Source organism: Macrobrachium nipponense, chromosome 1, assembly GCF_015104395.2.
Source record: "Macrobrachium nipponense isolate FS-2020 chromosome 1, ASM1510439v2, whole genome shotgun sequence".
In the NCBI taxonomy this organism is placed as follows: Eukaryota; Metazoa; Arthropoda; class Malacostraca; order Decapoda; family Palaemonidae; genus Macrobrachium; species Macrobrachium nipponense.
In genome coordinates this window covers 181,648,404-181,664,995 of record NC_087200.1, presented here as the reverse complement: position 1 = coordinate 181,664,995, position 16,592 = coordinate 181,648,404, and the positions used below count along the sequence as shown (strand labels likewise).

At 36.7% G+C, this 16,592-nt stretch overlaps 1 protein-coding gene across 1 annotated transcript in view; it reads right to left on the bottom strand.

Annotated features, from left to right (window-relative positions):
* Positions 1–2,633: 2,633 nt before the first annotated feature.
* Positions 2,634–16,592, bottom strand: part of LOC135219889 (1-aminocyclopropane-1-carboxylate synthase-like protein 1) — a 16,020-nt gene continuing 2,061 nt past the window's right edge. Inside the window, exons 2-10 of the mRNA XM_064257045.1 lie at positions 13,192–13,401; positions 6,827–7,027; positions 5,567–5,731; positions 4,979–5,154; positions 4,706–4,844; positions 4,411–4,552; positions 3,795–3,971; positions 3,061–3,180; positions 2,634–2,935 (exon numbers count right to left, since the gene is read on the bottom strand). Coding sequence (XP_064113115.1) covers positions 2,892–2,935; positions 3,061–3,180; positions 3,795–3,971; positions 4,411–4,552; positions 4,706–4,844; positions 4,979–5,154; positions 5,567–5,731; positions 6,827–7,027; positions 13,192–13,359 — 1,332 coding nt within the window. The 5' untranslated portion in view covers positions 13,360–13,401 and the 3' untranslated portion in view covers positions 2,634–2,891. The remainder of the gene's footprint in view (positions 2,936–3,060; positions 3,181–3,794; positions 3,972–4,410; positions 4,553–4,705; positions 4,845–4,978; positions 5,155–5,566; positions 5,732–6,826; positions 7,028–13,191; positions 13,402–16,592) is intronic.

The following is a 16,592-nucleotide window of genomic DNA, read 5'->3' as shown; positions in this document are numbered from 1 at the left end:
ACTAAACTAAGGTAAGAAGTTCTTTTTAGAATAAAACAAGGGACTAACAATGCTCTTTATTGTCAAAATAACAAATAATAACAAAAATACATCTTATGAATGAATTAGTACTTGATTAATAATTTAGGCACTTTCAGCCATTCGGCAATCATGACAGTGAAAGAGGGAGTTGGACAGCAAGGGCAGAGATCTAGAATAAATGCGCTGAGAGACAAGGATCTACTGGTGAAAGTGGGAGAAAACCCAACAGTTGCAGAAAGAAGTGAGAGTAAGAGAAGTTGAACAGCTAAACGGAAGAAAGAAAGCGAGATTGGATGTGAAGTAAAAGGCTAAGAAGTATATAGGTGCAGCTATGGGTGTTACGCCTCCCTCACCCGCCAAAACAACGGAGTCACACGTGTAGGCCTATAATCTGTTTTTTTCCATCTGTCCATCTGCCTGTGGTGGTCGCGCATGGTAACACTGCGTTCAGGGCTTTAAATAATATCCTATTTCGAATATTAACGGTGTAATTCGCATACAGTAAATTATTAAAACACTTTTCAGTTATAATGTACACCCAGATATTCTTTTATTTACTTAAAACTTACACATAGCGTAACTATTTAAAGCCCGGGACGCAGTGTTACCATGTGAAAACACCACAGGCGGATGGACAGATGGAAAAAAACAGAGTATAGTTATAGAGGTGTCTTGCAATTAGCATGGAATCTTCTTCATAACAAAATATAATGTCACAGGGTTAGGCCTAGTTTTATATATATTATATATATTATATATATATATAGATATATATATATATATATATCTTGCAATTAGTATGGAATCTTCGTCATAACAAAATATAACGTCACAGAGGTAGGCCTATACTGTTTTTTTCCGATCTGTCCATCTTCCTGTGGTCTTTGCGCATGGTAACACTGCGTCCCGGGCTTTAAATAATATCCTATTTCGAATATTAACGGTGTAATTCGCATACAGTAAATTATAAAAACACTTTTCATTTATAAATGTACACCCAGATATTCTTTTATGTACCTCAAACTTACACATAGCGTAACTATTTAAAGCACCGGACGCAGTGTTACCATGCAAAAACACCACAGGCGGATGGACAGATGGAAATAAACAGAGTATAGTTATACGACTTACATTTAGTATGGAATCTTCTTCATAACAAAATATAACGTTACAGGGGTAGGCCTATACTCTGTTTTTTGCCATCTGTCCATCCGCCTGTGGTGCTTGCGTATGGTAACACTGCGTCCGGTGCTTTAATTAGTTATGCTATGTGTAAGTTTGAGGTAAACAAAAGGATATCTGGGCGTACATTTGCAACTGAAAAGTGATTTAATAATTTACTGTATGCGAATTACACCGTTAATATTCGAAATAGGGTTATTATTAATGTTGAATGTAACTATCTAAACCCCGGGATGCAGTGTTACCATACGCAAACACCACAGGCGGATGGACAGATGGAAAAAAAAACGAGTATAGTTATATATGTCTTGCAATTAGTATGGAATCTTCTTCATAACAAACTATAACGTCACAGGACAATAATAACTTCCAACACATTGAAACACTAACGAGGAAAGGAATGCTTACAACTTACTCTCCTTTGAGAGAATTACGTAAATGAATAGGGAGTTTCAATTTTTAAAAAATCTCTTTTATGAAAAGTTTCAAGTGGTAGTTGCTACGGTCCTCAATTCTGCTCTCATCTCGCAGTCGAATGTCTGTCTTATTGCACGTAATAAAGCTTTGGTCTAAACTCCCCGCCCCCCAACTATCTTCCAAAACCATTACCCAGATGAAACGATTGCTGCATCATCAGGCTTTTAAAAGATAAATTCGTAGAGATCACAATCATCATTCCAGATACAGTTCTGGAACAAGGGTCGTACATTTACTGGGACTCCTATGAAATGTGAGCAACAAACACTGACCACCATCAAATGAACAGCATTAAATCAATCAAACTGCATCAAATAATATTATCGAGGTCAAAGCTGGATGTACCACTGAATAGTTACATTTGAATGTTTACATCCAAGACTTTGAAGTTTTAAGTCCCATACAGGGATTATTTACACGACAATATTTTCATGATTTATTTTATCTTAATGTCGAAAACTGTCGTGTCTATCAGAACACATCAACCCAAGAGTAGCTCCCGGGTATCTATCTAAATATATATAAATGATCTTTATACTATTTTTTTTATTGAAACTCCCTATCATTTAAATCATCACATATATTCATATATGTAAAGAGAAAGGGGTAAACGGCTGTATTAAATGACTTAATAAATATACCATATAATATAAAAAAAATCTGATTTTAAATAAAATCTAAGAAACCAGTTTCCAGCATTTTAATTGGTGAGTAAAAATATATTATACTTATGGGTGTCCATCTTTCTATTATACAATGATTTTAATCTATATATGTACTACACCCATATTATATTATATATATAATATATATATATTATATTAGATATATTAGATATATATATATATATATTATATTATATATATATCTATATATATAATATTATATATAATTTAATATATTATATTATATATATATATATATATATATATATTATACATAATATATATATATATATATATATTACGCCGTTCTCGGAAATAAGACCACTTTGCCACACGGAGTGAAAGGAGACTGACCGCAGCCCGTGCAAACCCATTAAAATTATGTTCGCGTAACCACTTTGGTTCTCCGTTCAGCTTCGTGTAAAAGACGACCGAATCCCGTAATAAGATCCTAATGACTGAGGGCGTCGATATCGCCTTCGAAGCTGCAAATCATCGCTCTGTGTGGTGGCGCCTCTCACCGTCTTGAGATTGTTGTGGTGTTTCTCATTTACGCCGCTCATCCAACGCCGATTTGATTTTCGCTAAGCCTGTTGCGTAAGAGAACCGTTATCTGATTATGGAAAGGCTGGATTATGTATTTATTTAGCTTCGTATAGATACTATCTAAGACAACAAAGTGATAGACGGGGACAAAATCAGAGGACAAACTCACCCACTTCCAGTTTTTCTGGAGGGATGGTAAATATAAGCCTAAACCATCCGGGACTGACGCAGTGGAGCTGGCTACCAGGAACTACGTACACCCCTTTCTTGAAAATAGCATCGAATAATTCTGAAAAGGTAAATTGATTCTTAAGAGGCACAGTCATAAAGAAATACTTGGCAAGTATAACAAACGGAGTCTTCATGATACAAGGGACACTTATACTTCAGGACCAAACTTGAAAGACTGCACGAAAATACACTAGAATGTACGATTCTATTAACTATTTCTGGGAAAAGTTGCTACTATTCGTGGCAAAATGAGTAAGAACTAGTATCTGACAAAACTTCCTCTAATATTCTGCGACATTTGCAGTCATTCTGCCAGAGTAAACATCAAATAATCTTAACAGGTTAATCTTACCACAAAGCTAGTGCTATTAAACCAGATACTGATGTCCACAACTCATTGAATGTCTATTGTCTGGAAGGATCTATTTCACTTCTATTGTCTGGAAGGATCAATTTCACTTCTATTGTCTGGAAGGATCTATTTCACTAAGGTGTTTATTATCAGCTCCAGCACTACCTGATTCATTTTCTTTTCTTTGTATGGTGTTTTAACGTTGCATGGAACCAGTGGTTATTCAGCAACGGGACCAACGGCTTTACGTGACTTCCGAACCACGTCGAGAGTGAACTTCTATCACCAGAAATACACATCTCTCAACCTTCACTTCTTACCTAATTCAGCCTCCTTAGTGTTCTCCTTCATGAACGATTTCGCGCTGGCCCAGAGGAAAAATCCAGCTTTCCCTTCTCGCACTTCGAGACCCATTTCCTCGAGTCGTTGGCGGGTCCTCCGGTAGGCGTCCCCTAACTTCCTGCGATTCGTTGGCAAGAAGAAGCCGTCGAACCACTCTGCGTGAGTCGTCCACCGGTTAACGTTAGGCTCATTGAGATTCAAAATATAGATAAAATAAATACATAAAGACTTTCTCTGCCCTTAAGCCCATAATTATTCTTCTCTTCTAATAGTTCTGGAAACTTATCTTAAATCACAGGTCTTAGAGGAAATTTTAGTCACAGAAGAAGCAATATCACAACTGATTTGGAGACAGGTTTGGGTACCCCTGTCCGGCCTGCCTATGCCTACCTCCCCCACCCCTACCAAACTTGCATAGTCTCACCTAGGGCGCAAAGGGACATCTGGAAGCCTACGTCGTTACTTATTTATAAATTTATTATTACTTTTTGTGGAAAACCAGAAATCAAGTGCACCGTAGATAAAGTTTTCATCTTTCGTTGCAAAGTTAGCCATTTTCAAAACAAGGGAATCTCTCTCTCTCTCTCTCGTTACCTTTGTCGTTCATTATGGTGGCAGCAGCGTTTTGAATTATCGAAGGCGTGCACTGGAACGTTGAAATTCGTTTCAAGCAAGTGATGACGTCTTTATTCAAGCTGTGGACTACGCCCACACGAAAGCCAGCGAGAACAAGGTCCTGCACAAGTAAGACAATTTATAGTTGTCAAGTGTATGTGCAAACACTATACGAGAGTTATGTAAAAAGCGTAAAACATATAACAAGCAAGCAACGAAGGATAAAATAACAAAACCTTGAATATTCACAAACACTAAAAATTATCATACGTACCTTCGTCAAACCCCAGACGAAATGAATTCTCTCAGGATCTGGCGTCGCAGAGCCCAGGGCCAAGGTGCTGACGAACGTCTCGGGGTCTTGGAAGATGGACAGGGCGTAGATCTCGTCCACTACGACATGTAGTTTGTACCTGAAGGAAATTACTACCATATTTGCAACACAGTCCTTTATTTACTTCTTTCTAATGAACACCATAGCCCTTGTGTCCTTGTTCCATATGTATAGGGTTAATAATAATAATAATAATATTAACAAACTCTTTACCTCTTACACACTTGCAGAATCTCCAGCAGGAGGGTCTTGGAATAGAAGTCGCCCATCGGGTTGTGAGGATGCACCAGAATGACGCCCTTCACCCTCTTCCCTTCGCCGAGGAGCTCCCGGATCTTGCTTTCAAGGGCGTCCGGACGGAGGGAGAAGGATTTCCCTTCGGCGTCTGTCTACCAGAAGGTCAGAGGTATTGAATAAATGAATATACAAAGTTGTTGTATTATCACGTAAAAAAATACATTAATATATCAGTAATCAGTTGCTCTTCTAAATCATTTGTCATTACCTAAAAGAACCAACTACGAAAGAAAATAGACGAATATAACAGGTAGGCTTGATAATCCTATTTTTTTAATTTTTCCGAAATGTACAAGAAATGTATTCACGTCCTTCCACATAACCAATCACACACACACACAAGGCTTATAGGACTAGCTACTTGTATAGCTCCTCGTCTCGTGCTGCCCTCTGGTGGGCAGGATATGCACTACTGGCGAGAATTCATCGAGACTCAATACATGTAATAACCGCACCTGAAGAATCAACTGATATATATTCTTTACATAAAGAGAACTGACTGACTTGCTCCGTGGTGTCCAGTCCACGCACATCGACCAGCGCCCTCTCGCGGAAGTTGCTGAAGATGCGACCGTACACAGGTGTCGGAGTTATGAGGACGTCGCCAGGGTCGCAGATGGCGTGGCCCAAGGCATCCAGACAGGAGGCCACGCCATTTAAAACCACGACCTGTAAAGTACAAGGGCGGAGTGACTTCGCTTATCGCAAGGTCTTCTTACAGTCCTCTGCGTGAGGTTAAGAGGTAGCGGAGGAGAGGAGATGAAGGTGTTACAGTAATAATTGTTTTACTCCTTTACGATCATGAAGTCGCTCCTATTCACTGAATATCAAAAGGATTAGATGTTCAATATATAATAAGTTGGAACTTTATCATTACAATTACTTATAAAATCTATTAAACATAATTTCCATTTACATAGTATGTATAACATGTTTAGAATTTTGCAGATGTAAATGATTAGCTATCGAAGATTCTCTCTCTCTCTCTCTCGATAATATATATATATTTAATATATATATATATTATATCTATATATATATATATATATATATATGTATATAATATATAATATATATATATATAATAGGTATATATACACAAAGCCACAAATGTCCTCTAATATCCAATTCGCTCAACCTCGGAATTCATATATGTTAACCGAAGGGGAATCTTTTAGTTGATAATAACTTCGTCCTCTCGTGGGTTCGAACTATGGCGCCCGCCCAGCGGACTGAGGAGAAATCAGTACTGCAGTGATGTTATCGACTCGGCCAACAAGATAGAGCGAATTGGATGTTGTTGAAGGACATTTTTTGTGGTTTAATGCATGTATATGAATCATAGTGATGCGATTAAAAATTCATATTATAATATATATATATATATTATATATATAATCATATGTAACAGGCCTCGTACCTAGCTTTTTTTATGGGGGGTCGTTTTACCCAGAACTGAAGCTTTTCTTCTATAAATGTCATTGCATATATAGGTAAATACAAGATGTAATACTTGAAAATGTTATTTTAGTTATATTATTAGGAAGAAAAATTGGGTATGTATGCCCTTCTTCAAAGTACTGACTTTGGTTAACAGAATTTCACTTGTAATGTTGAAATTCAACTGAAATTCTACGATATTTCTTCAGTTTTATTGAGTAATTCATTTATTTATGTTAACGATTGATAACATGCATATTATACTTTATTTTTTATGTTATATACTCTGGCTTAACAAAAAACGGGCCTGTGTACACTACTTACATTGTCCGGGTCGACATTCCTCTCGGGACAAAAGCGCCTCTTCAGGAAGTCAGCCACGGACCTACGGACGTGCTTCGTTCCCGACAGGTCGTAGTAGTGCTGGAACTGCCTGTCGTAACGGAGGCCGTCTCTCTCCTGAAGGCGAGCCTGCATCTCCTCGTCCATCAGGTGGTTCAGGGCTGTGCCCATGTTGATGATACCCTTCGATAAAAATATTGCAATAATAAAAATTATAATAATAATTTGATCACAAGAGACCGAATCTCCCCCCTCATCATTTTCAGCTATTGGGAATGCTATCTTATAAATGAGAGAGAGAGAGAGAGAGAGAGAGAGAGAGAAGAATTATACATCTGTCATGAGGGAATGAACCTCTTATGAGACCTTACCTTACAGACCTTACATCTTGTTCGGGTTGCCCCAGGTCCCTCTAATGTCTACCAGAGTTGCTAGTGCATCTTCCGGTTTATTTTGCATCTTCCAATCTTGGATGGTCTGGGATGCAGTTTAGATATTTGTCGAGCTTATTCTTAAACACATCTACGCTCACTCCTGATCTATTCCTCAGATGAGCTGGCAACGCATTGAATAGACGCTGCATTGTCGATACTGGTGCGTAGTGGATTAATGTCTTGTGTGCTTTCCTTATTTTTCCTGGTATAGTTTTGGGCACTATGAATCTACCTCTGCTTGCTCTTTCTGATATTTTTAGACCCATGACGTTTTCGGCAATTCCTTCTATCTGTTTCCATGCCTGAATTATCATGTAGCGTTCTCTTCTTTCTAGACTATATAATTTTAAGGATAGTCTTTCCCAGTAGTCAAGATCCTTAACTTCTTCTATTCTAGCTGTAAAGGACCTTTGTACACTCTCTATTTGTGCAATATCCTTTTGATAGTGTGGGTACCATATCATATTGCAATATTCGAGTGGACTACGAACATACGTTTTATAAAGCATAAGCATGTGTTCAGCTTTTCTTGTTTTGAAGTGCTGTAACAACATTCCCATTTTTGCTTTACATTTTGCCAATAGAATTGCTATTTGATCATTGCATAACATGTTCCTATTCAACATCACACCAAGGTCTTTAACTGCTTCCTTATTTGTGATTGTCTCATTATTAGGTCCCTTATATGCATATAGCTTTCCTTCTCTATCTCCATAATTTATTGATTCAAATTTATCAGAGTTAAATACCATCCTATTTACCTCTGCCCAATCATATACTTTGTTAAGGTCTCTTTGTAGTGCGTTCCTATCTTCATCACAAGTAATTTCTCTACTTATTCTTGTCATCGGCGAAACTACTCACTACCGAGTCCTTAACATTACTGTCTATGTCTGCAATCATAATAACAAACAGTGATGCAGCTTCCGATTTCTCATCGTTTCCAATAACTATCTGTTTTCTGTTGTGTAAAAATTCTTTTAACCATCTTCCCACTTTGTCCACTATATTGTTTTTTTTAATTTTCTTCGCTAATATATTATGATCTAGCTTGTCAAAAGCTTTTGCAAAGTCTAGATAAACCAAATCTGTTTCATTTCCGTTTTTCATATTTTTGTATATGTTCTCACGGTGGACTAACAGTTGGGTTTGTGTACTTTTTCCGGGTACAAAACCATGTTGTCCTATATTAAAAAAAATATTTTTTATTAAATGTTACATATTTTTCTTCATTACCCTTTCATACACTTTCATAATATGTGATGTTAGACTTACAGGCCTATAATTACTTGCCTCTAGTCTTGATCCACTTTTGAAAGTAGGGGTAATATATGCTAATTTGTGCTCATCATAAATCTTGCCTGTATCTACACTTTGTCTTAATAATATTGCAAGTGGCTTTGCGATAGAATGAACTACTTCCTTTAACAAAATAGCAAGGACACCATCAGGCCCAGCTGCAGCTCCATTTTTAATTTCATTATTAGCCTGCACAATATCAGCTTCATTAATATATGTCTGATAAATATTCACTATTTTCATCCCTTATTTCTGTATCATTATCTACATTATCAATTCTAGGGGTGAATTTTCTCTTATATCTTTCTGCCAATATGTTGCATATTTCCTTTTTTTCATTCGATAACCTCCCTTCAATTCTTAGAGGGCCTATTTCTATTCTTCTTTTATTCATCTTTTTCGCATACAAGTACAATAGTTTGGGGGTTTTGCTTGATATTTACTAGGGTTTTTTCTTCCAAGTCCCGTTTTTCATTTTCTTTTGATTGTATAATTTTTTGTTCTGCATTTTCTATCTTACTTTTTAGTTCCATCACTTTCCATGCATTTTTTTCTTTTGCAAAACCTTTTTCCCACTTTCTGATTTTCTGGAACAAGATCCTTCTGTCTCTTGGTATGCATGACTATGTTTACTTTTCTTCTTCAGTATGTATTTATCCACTATTTTCTCTAATATTTATATAATATCTCCGTATTTACCTTTATATCATCACTTACGAAAATGTTATCCCAATCTTCGTTCAATTCTTCATTTATTTCTGACCATTTTATATTTTTACTGTAGAAATTGTATTTTCCATATCCTTCCCACTTTTTCATTTCTTGCTTATCTCTGTTTTCACTTGCTTTGGAATGGACTGTTAATTCTATGACATTATAGTCTGAAATACTCGCATTATAAACTATTATTTCTTTAACATAATTCATCTCGTTCACAAATACTAGGTCTAAAGTATTTTCCTTTCTTGTTGGCAGGTGATTTATTTGTTGAATGTTGTATTCTAGTAGCATATCTAATAGCTTTTCGAATTGCCTCCTATCTTCTGCACTACTATTACTCTCATTTTTATATGTATAAATACAACCACAATCTCCTATTCGTTCTTTCCAGTCTATGAAAGGAAAGTTCAAGTCTCCGGATAGGAGAATAGTCCAGTCCTTTTGATTTCTACATATATCATCCAATTTTTCTATTATTGTGTCAAACTCTTTAGTATTAGGGGGTCTATATATTACTATGTTCATTAATTTTTCAGATTCAAATTCTAACGCTATTAGTTCACATTCTGAGTTACTATATTTCTCATATATTTTTCCTTTTTTTTTTTGTCTTTCCCATATATCACGGTTCCCCCTTGATTCCTATTTTTTCTATCTGATCTATAAGTTTGGAACCCTTTTATTTGATCATCATTCCCAGTCTCTTGGGAATACCAGGTTTCACTTATATTCATTATATCTATTTTCTTTTCAATTTGAGTTAGTTCTTCTGACTAAACCCTGCGCGTTCATCACTATGATGATTTGCGTGTTATCTCCTTCATTTAATATGGGTAATAATAGGGATTTTCCCATCTCTCTTTCCTGTATTGGTATGTTGTTCTTTTCTTCATTTCCAGAAATTCTGACATTAAAAAATCCAACTTTTCCATAACTTTTCTGATAAGGTTTTGTGGATTAACTATGATATACCACACCTTACACAGTTTGCATGCTTTTGGCATTCTTTTTCCTATTGCATCAATTAGTATATTCACAATGTTCACCTTATTCATTTTCTTTGTCGGAATATGCTGATTGATGTAAATTTTCTTTATAAGTCTCTTGACCACTTGGATTTTATTTGGAACTCCTTCAATTATTTTCAAGATGTTTTCTGTTGATTTGTTCCAGTTTGAAGGATCATATCCTTCTAATATGTCTATGAATGCTTTTGTATCTTTTTGATTAGGGCTGTTATTGATCTCATAGATGAGAAATGCCACCTCCCTTCCTCTAGCTCATCATATTGCATATCTGCTAGACACGCAAGATTTCGCCATTTTTTTTCCACAGTTGGAACTTACTGCCATCTTGATCTGATTTACAATATTTCACTCGATAAACTAACTTAGTAGACGCTTTATCCTACTATTTTCACACTAATCTTATCACCGACAGTTCACGAACATTTCTAGATATTTTTTTATTTCTAGACGTATGTTAAAAGCGTGATATCTGTTGATTAATCAGACTGTGCGCAGGTACGTCTCACCAAGCAGAATGGCACTACTCGAGAGAGAGAACAAAAGAATTTGACAGAGAGAGAGAGAGAGAGAGAGAGAGAGAGAGAGAGAATCTTACATTTGTCATGGGGGAATGACGTAAGAGAGAAAGACCAAGACAGCATTTGACTCTGACCTTATAGGAATGACTTTTTATAAGAGAGAGAGAGAGAGAGAGAGAGAGAGAGAGAGAGAGAGAGAGAGAGAGAGAATCTTACATTTGTCATGGGGAATAACCTAAGAAAGAAAGACCGAGACAGAATTTGACTCTGACCTTGTAGGAATAACTTTTTATAAGAGAGAGATAGAGAGAGAGAGAGAGAAAGCACACATTTTTCATGGGGGAATGACCTCCTAAGAGAGAAAGAAAAGGCAAAATTTGACTTTGGCCTTGTAGGAATGACTTTTTATAAGAGAGAGAGAGAGAGAGAGAGAGAGAGAGAGAGAGAGAGAGAGAATATAATTTTTTTATGGGGGAATGGCCTCCTATGAGAGAGAGAGAGCGCGCGCGCGTGTGTGTGTGTGTGTGTGTGAGAGAGAGAGAGAGCAACTGGTCCTGCTGACACGTGAAAATGAGCCGCAAATGATGTACCATAAACGACGTATTAATTCAACATTCGCTCTGTAAATGTACAGTATTCCTATTCATATAGAATTAAGCTATTTCTAGCCTTCATAAATATTCTTAGAGTACACTCTTCCTTTTCCTTTAACAAAACCCAAAATGGGATAACTTACAATAACTGACGAAATTCATATACCATATCAACATAACAATTATCATACACATACAAGAAATTAGATTAAAATCCGTATAAGATACTTGCATCTATTACAGACAGACAGGCACAGCTTAATAGATAATTTCATCACATACAGACAGACACACAGACAACCCCCCATTCCCCTAAAAAATAGGCATGCACAGACAGACTACCAATTAGCAGAATGCACAGATCGACAGATATCTTGAAATTCAGCCAAGCACTAAGGGCCACTTTCGGCCAGTCAGCGCTTAAGACACCGAGGAGAGAAAGTTGGAGTGGTTGAACAGCGAGATTAAAGATATCAGGAAAATAAATGAACACAAGTAAAACTGAAAAATATCTAGAGAGGCTGGACAGCAAAATCGAAGGAAAATAAAAGGGGAATGAAGGTAAAGTTAAAAAAAAAAATAATAATAATAATAATAATAATGATTATTATTATTATTATTATTTTATTTTGTTCTAAAGGGTCCACAATAATACAGTGTAAAAAGTCCGTGTATAATTTTGAAGACTTTACAAAAAGCTTTCGAACCCTTCCCTGGGTTCATCTTCAGTCCAAAATCTTGATTTTAGACTGAAGATGACCCAGGGAAGGGTTCGAAAGCTTTTTGTAAAGTCTTCAAAATTATACACGGACTTTTTACACTGTATTATTGTGGACCCTTTAGAACATTATATATACTCTCGTGATAGAGAGTTTTTCCCTACTACTATTATTATTATTATTTATTATTATTATTATTATTATTATTATTATTATTATTATTCAGAAAACGAACCCTATTCATATGGAACAGGACCACAAGGATATATTATTATTATTATTATTATTATTATTGTATTCAGAAGACGAATCGTACTCATACGGAACAAGACCACAGGGGCCATTGACTTGAAAATCAAGCTTCTTATATGAGAATACTATGGCGTTAATTTGAAAGTAACAGAAGGTAATACGAAATGCAGAAAAGAATAGATCATTTATCAGAAAAAAAATGTGAATTGATAAAAGCGTAACTTAACTATCAAAATACAAGAACTAGTTTAGGGTTGTAATCCATTGAATAAAAACTAATTAAAAATGTCCACAGCTATAAACCGAAAGGGATGCTGCTAACACGTGAAGTTTCCTAAGGCACTAACCGCCCCCAGGCAGGCAGGACACGAATACGAAAAAGTTCACAAGACGCTGCTACCACCCTTTAGTGATGCCTACAATGCACCACGTGAGGTGAACTGACTGCACTACCTCCCTACGGGACAGAACGCTTAGAGAGAAATGCAAAAAAAAGATAAAAAATAAAAAAAAAGAATGACAATCTAAATCAGACGAATAATGTGACAGAAGGATGCACAATAAATTAAGAATTAATATATACTATTAAACTTTTACGAACACGCTAGCCTACAGTGCACCACGTGAGATGCACTGAAGACACTATCCCCCTAAGAGAAAGAAAACACAAATACAAACAAGACAAAAATAGGAAAAATAAAAAAGAATTAAAACCCAACTCAGACGAATAATGTGACCGAAAAAAGGACAATAAAGTAATACGTATATCTATTAAAGCCCTTACTTCCGGGTTATCCTCTGGATGGAAAGGGTTTCCCAGGGCCACCGAAGCGTAGGTACTAAGGAAGTCATTCTTCTCGATGGTATGGCGTGCCCTTCGGGAGATCGTGGTCTCTTCCTCCTCCCCCTCCCCCGTCAGCGTCGCCTGCGCTTTGGCGTCGCCGGAGGCCATCTTTGTCAGATGGGAGGTTCTTAGGGGAGATGGGCTGTTCGCCTGGAATAATAATAATAATAATAAGAAGAAGAAGAAGAAGAAGAAGAAGAAGAAACTTGAAAGGACGCTGCAAGAAACCTAAAGGTGCGTCCACACGGTCGAACAATGTCCGACGGACAAACATTGTTACCAATTAACAATTGTCTGCCGGTCTTTGCCTTGTGAGGAGAGTAAAAACACTGGTATACAACCTCATCTGGTACCACTGTTTGTTGCCAGATCTACTTCCATCGTTTCCCCGCTTATGACGTCATCCTGCTTCGCCTATGATATGGTAACAATGTGTGTCCGTCGGACATTGTTCGACCGTGTGGACGCACCTTTACGAAAATATACAAAAGAAGAAACGTGTGCCTTTGTTAAAAGTAAACTAACTTATGACAGGTGGTTGTTAAGAATTTATTTAAAGAAAAAATTGAAAATATATTTAGCAAAAAGTACACTGATTATGACTTTCTAACCAATAGTAATTGTAACTATTGTACGTATATTTAATTTGGTAATATTTTGTAATACCCTACGTATTATGTAATGACTGATATTTTTCTAATAAAAGATAAAAAAAAAAGAAGGCCCAATGCCTATAGTGCACCTCACTATCCCCATAAGGGAACCTCTTGACACATATTCCAAAAGAACTGCGTGAAATTCATTACAATTTCGTTATGAATGATTATTATTTGAACGAACAAGCAAAACTAATCACTGCCAAATCGCAAAGAAACAAAGAGGGTCTAATAGTGTACCGTAACGGAAAAAAGTTTAAAAAGTTTAAATCCCAAGTCAGATTGTTTGTTTGTTTGTATGGTGTTTTACGTTGCATGGAACCAGTATGGTTATTCAGCAACGGGACCAACGGCTTTTACGTGACTTCCGAACCACGTCGAGAGTGAACTTCTATAAATCCCGAGTGAGAGCAGTGGCAAATTGGCCCCCACGCCATCTGGGTTGAAACGGAGATGATTTTTTTTCTCTCTCTCCTTTTACGTGTCTGTCAAGAGAAATGTTTATTTTACATTTGTCGGGCAGATGGCGAACACGACTTGAGAACTGCGTATAAACCTATAAAACTTCGCACGGAGATGGCGAGTGCAGACTATATTAATCTCTAAATATGACGATGATCGCGGTACGTAGGATCTACTGGTCACTTTTTATCTGATACCAATGCAGTATAATCGTAATGGCCACACAGTCGTCTTAACTTCACGAATTCTGCACTGCATAGCCTTAGATCCCATTCTGATATCCGATAGACTTTTAGAGGGAGAGTCAGGTCGGCAACGTGACCTCGAATATGGGTTCAATTCCCGCTACCGGACATCAGAATTGCTTCATATTTCTTGCACTTGGATCTAAGGCTTTGTAGTCAGCACAGAAGCGTAAACATAAAGCGTGAAGAATTCGAGAAGTTAGGGGCGGGGGTGGGGTCATTGTAGCTATTACATCGGGAAACTTATAACTGATCAGCTATTCGTTTCAAGGGGGACTCAAACCACCGAATGGATGGATAGCCACGGATTTTCAGTGAGCTAACCATCAAGGCCATCGCTGTTACTTCGAGACCGAGTGAATCTAATATTAAAACAACGCTCGTAACTCAATAATTGTGAAAAAATTATGATAAAGGTGAATAGTATAATTTTCAATTATACAAGACTAATGCACAAACGACTTTTTCCATGTTAGTACCTTCTCTCTCTCTCTCTCTCTCTCTCCTATAGTGGTGATTATGCGAATTATCCATTACGCTATTTGCATAGCGTGTCCTATCTATTATGTGTTCTATTCCAGAAAATAAAAACTACAATTTCATATTCTATGCATTGTTCCGTATCACTTTTTTTTGTACTGGTTATGAATGACTGAATCGTCACAGATATATGCATATAAATGCGTGCATTAAATAAAGAGTAGTCTTCTAGCAGAACAGTTAAAAGGCGGTTATGGAAATAGACATTGTACGAATCGAAAACCATCTCGATACACATATTAGACTCTAAGAAATTACTACTGATGAACATAAAAGGCCCACAAAGCACTGTTTGAAAGTTGCAATCATATATTTCGAGCACTATTTCAGTGCCCTTCTTCACTGGTAAAATATTTTACCAGTGAACAGGGGCATAGACAGTAGTGTTCGAAATACTAAATGGTTGCAATGTCCAAATCTTCACATATATATATATTCTGTAACAACAGAATTCCATCTAATAAAAGGAGCCCATAAAAACACCAAATGTAGAGAGAAAAGTACTATATTTCAGAGACTGCTGTCTCTCTCTTCAGGTATATGAATGAGAAAAGTTTACAGAAAAGGTGGTTAAATTTATAACCAAGAGATTCGTCCACAAGTAAGCCAATTTAGGTCACCCCCGCTGATAATCTTCCTTTAATCTTCTTAAGCGTTGGTTGAATGAACACTGCGTCGACGATGTCTGATGGTCCAATTCCCTTTTGAGATGGTCATTTACCTGCTTCTATTTTATTAAGGCCGATTCCATCATTTGACTCTTGTACCGGCAGTTGCTGCTATAAATTACACGTGACATATTCCAGTTTATTCTATGGTTATGTTCATTTATATGATTGAAAATAGCCGAGTTCTGTTGTCCATACCTAACTGACCGTTTGTGTTGTATTAATCTCTGGGGAAGTGATTTACCTGTAAATCCGATGTAAGATTGGTCACAGTCCTGGCATGGGATCTCATATACCCCCGAGTCTTTGGGCGATGTCTTTTGTTGGACGTTAATCAGGATTTGGCTAAGGTATTTGGGTAGGTAAATGCAAAAGGGTTGGATTTCCCAAGGGTGTGAGTTACTCTCTTAATCGTCTCCAGGTGGGGAATTTTTATTTTATTGTTGGGTGTGTCTCTGGTCTTGTCTTTAGGGGGTCGGTAGAAAATTACGTTTGCTTTTTGAATTGCTTTCTCAATTATATGGTCAGGATACTTTAAAGATGAGAGTTGCTTGCGAATTAGTTCAAATTCTTTTTCCAGGAGATCTGGGGAACAAATTCGTAAGGCTCTTAAGAATAGGTTGCTAGCTAGACTTATCTTGATAGTATTGTCATGATAGCTAAAGTAGTGAATATATGAAAGTGAGAACGTTGGTTTTCTGTATATGGTAAATTTGTATTCTGTCGTGTCTCTGATTATCAAAACATCAAGAAAAGGAATTTTGTTGTCT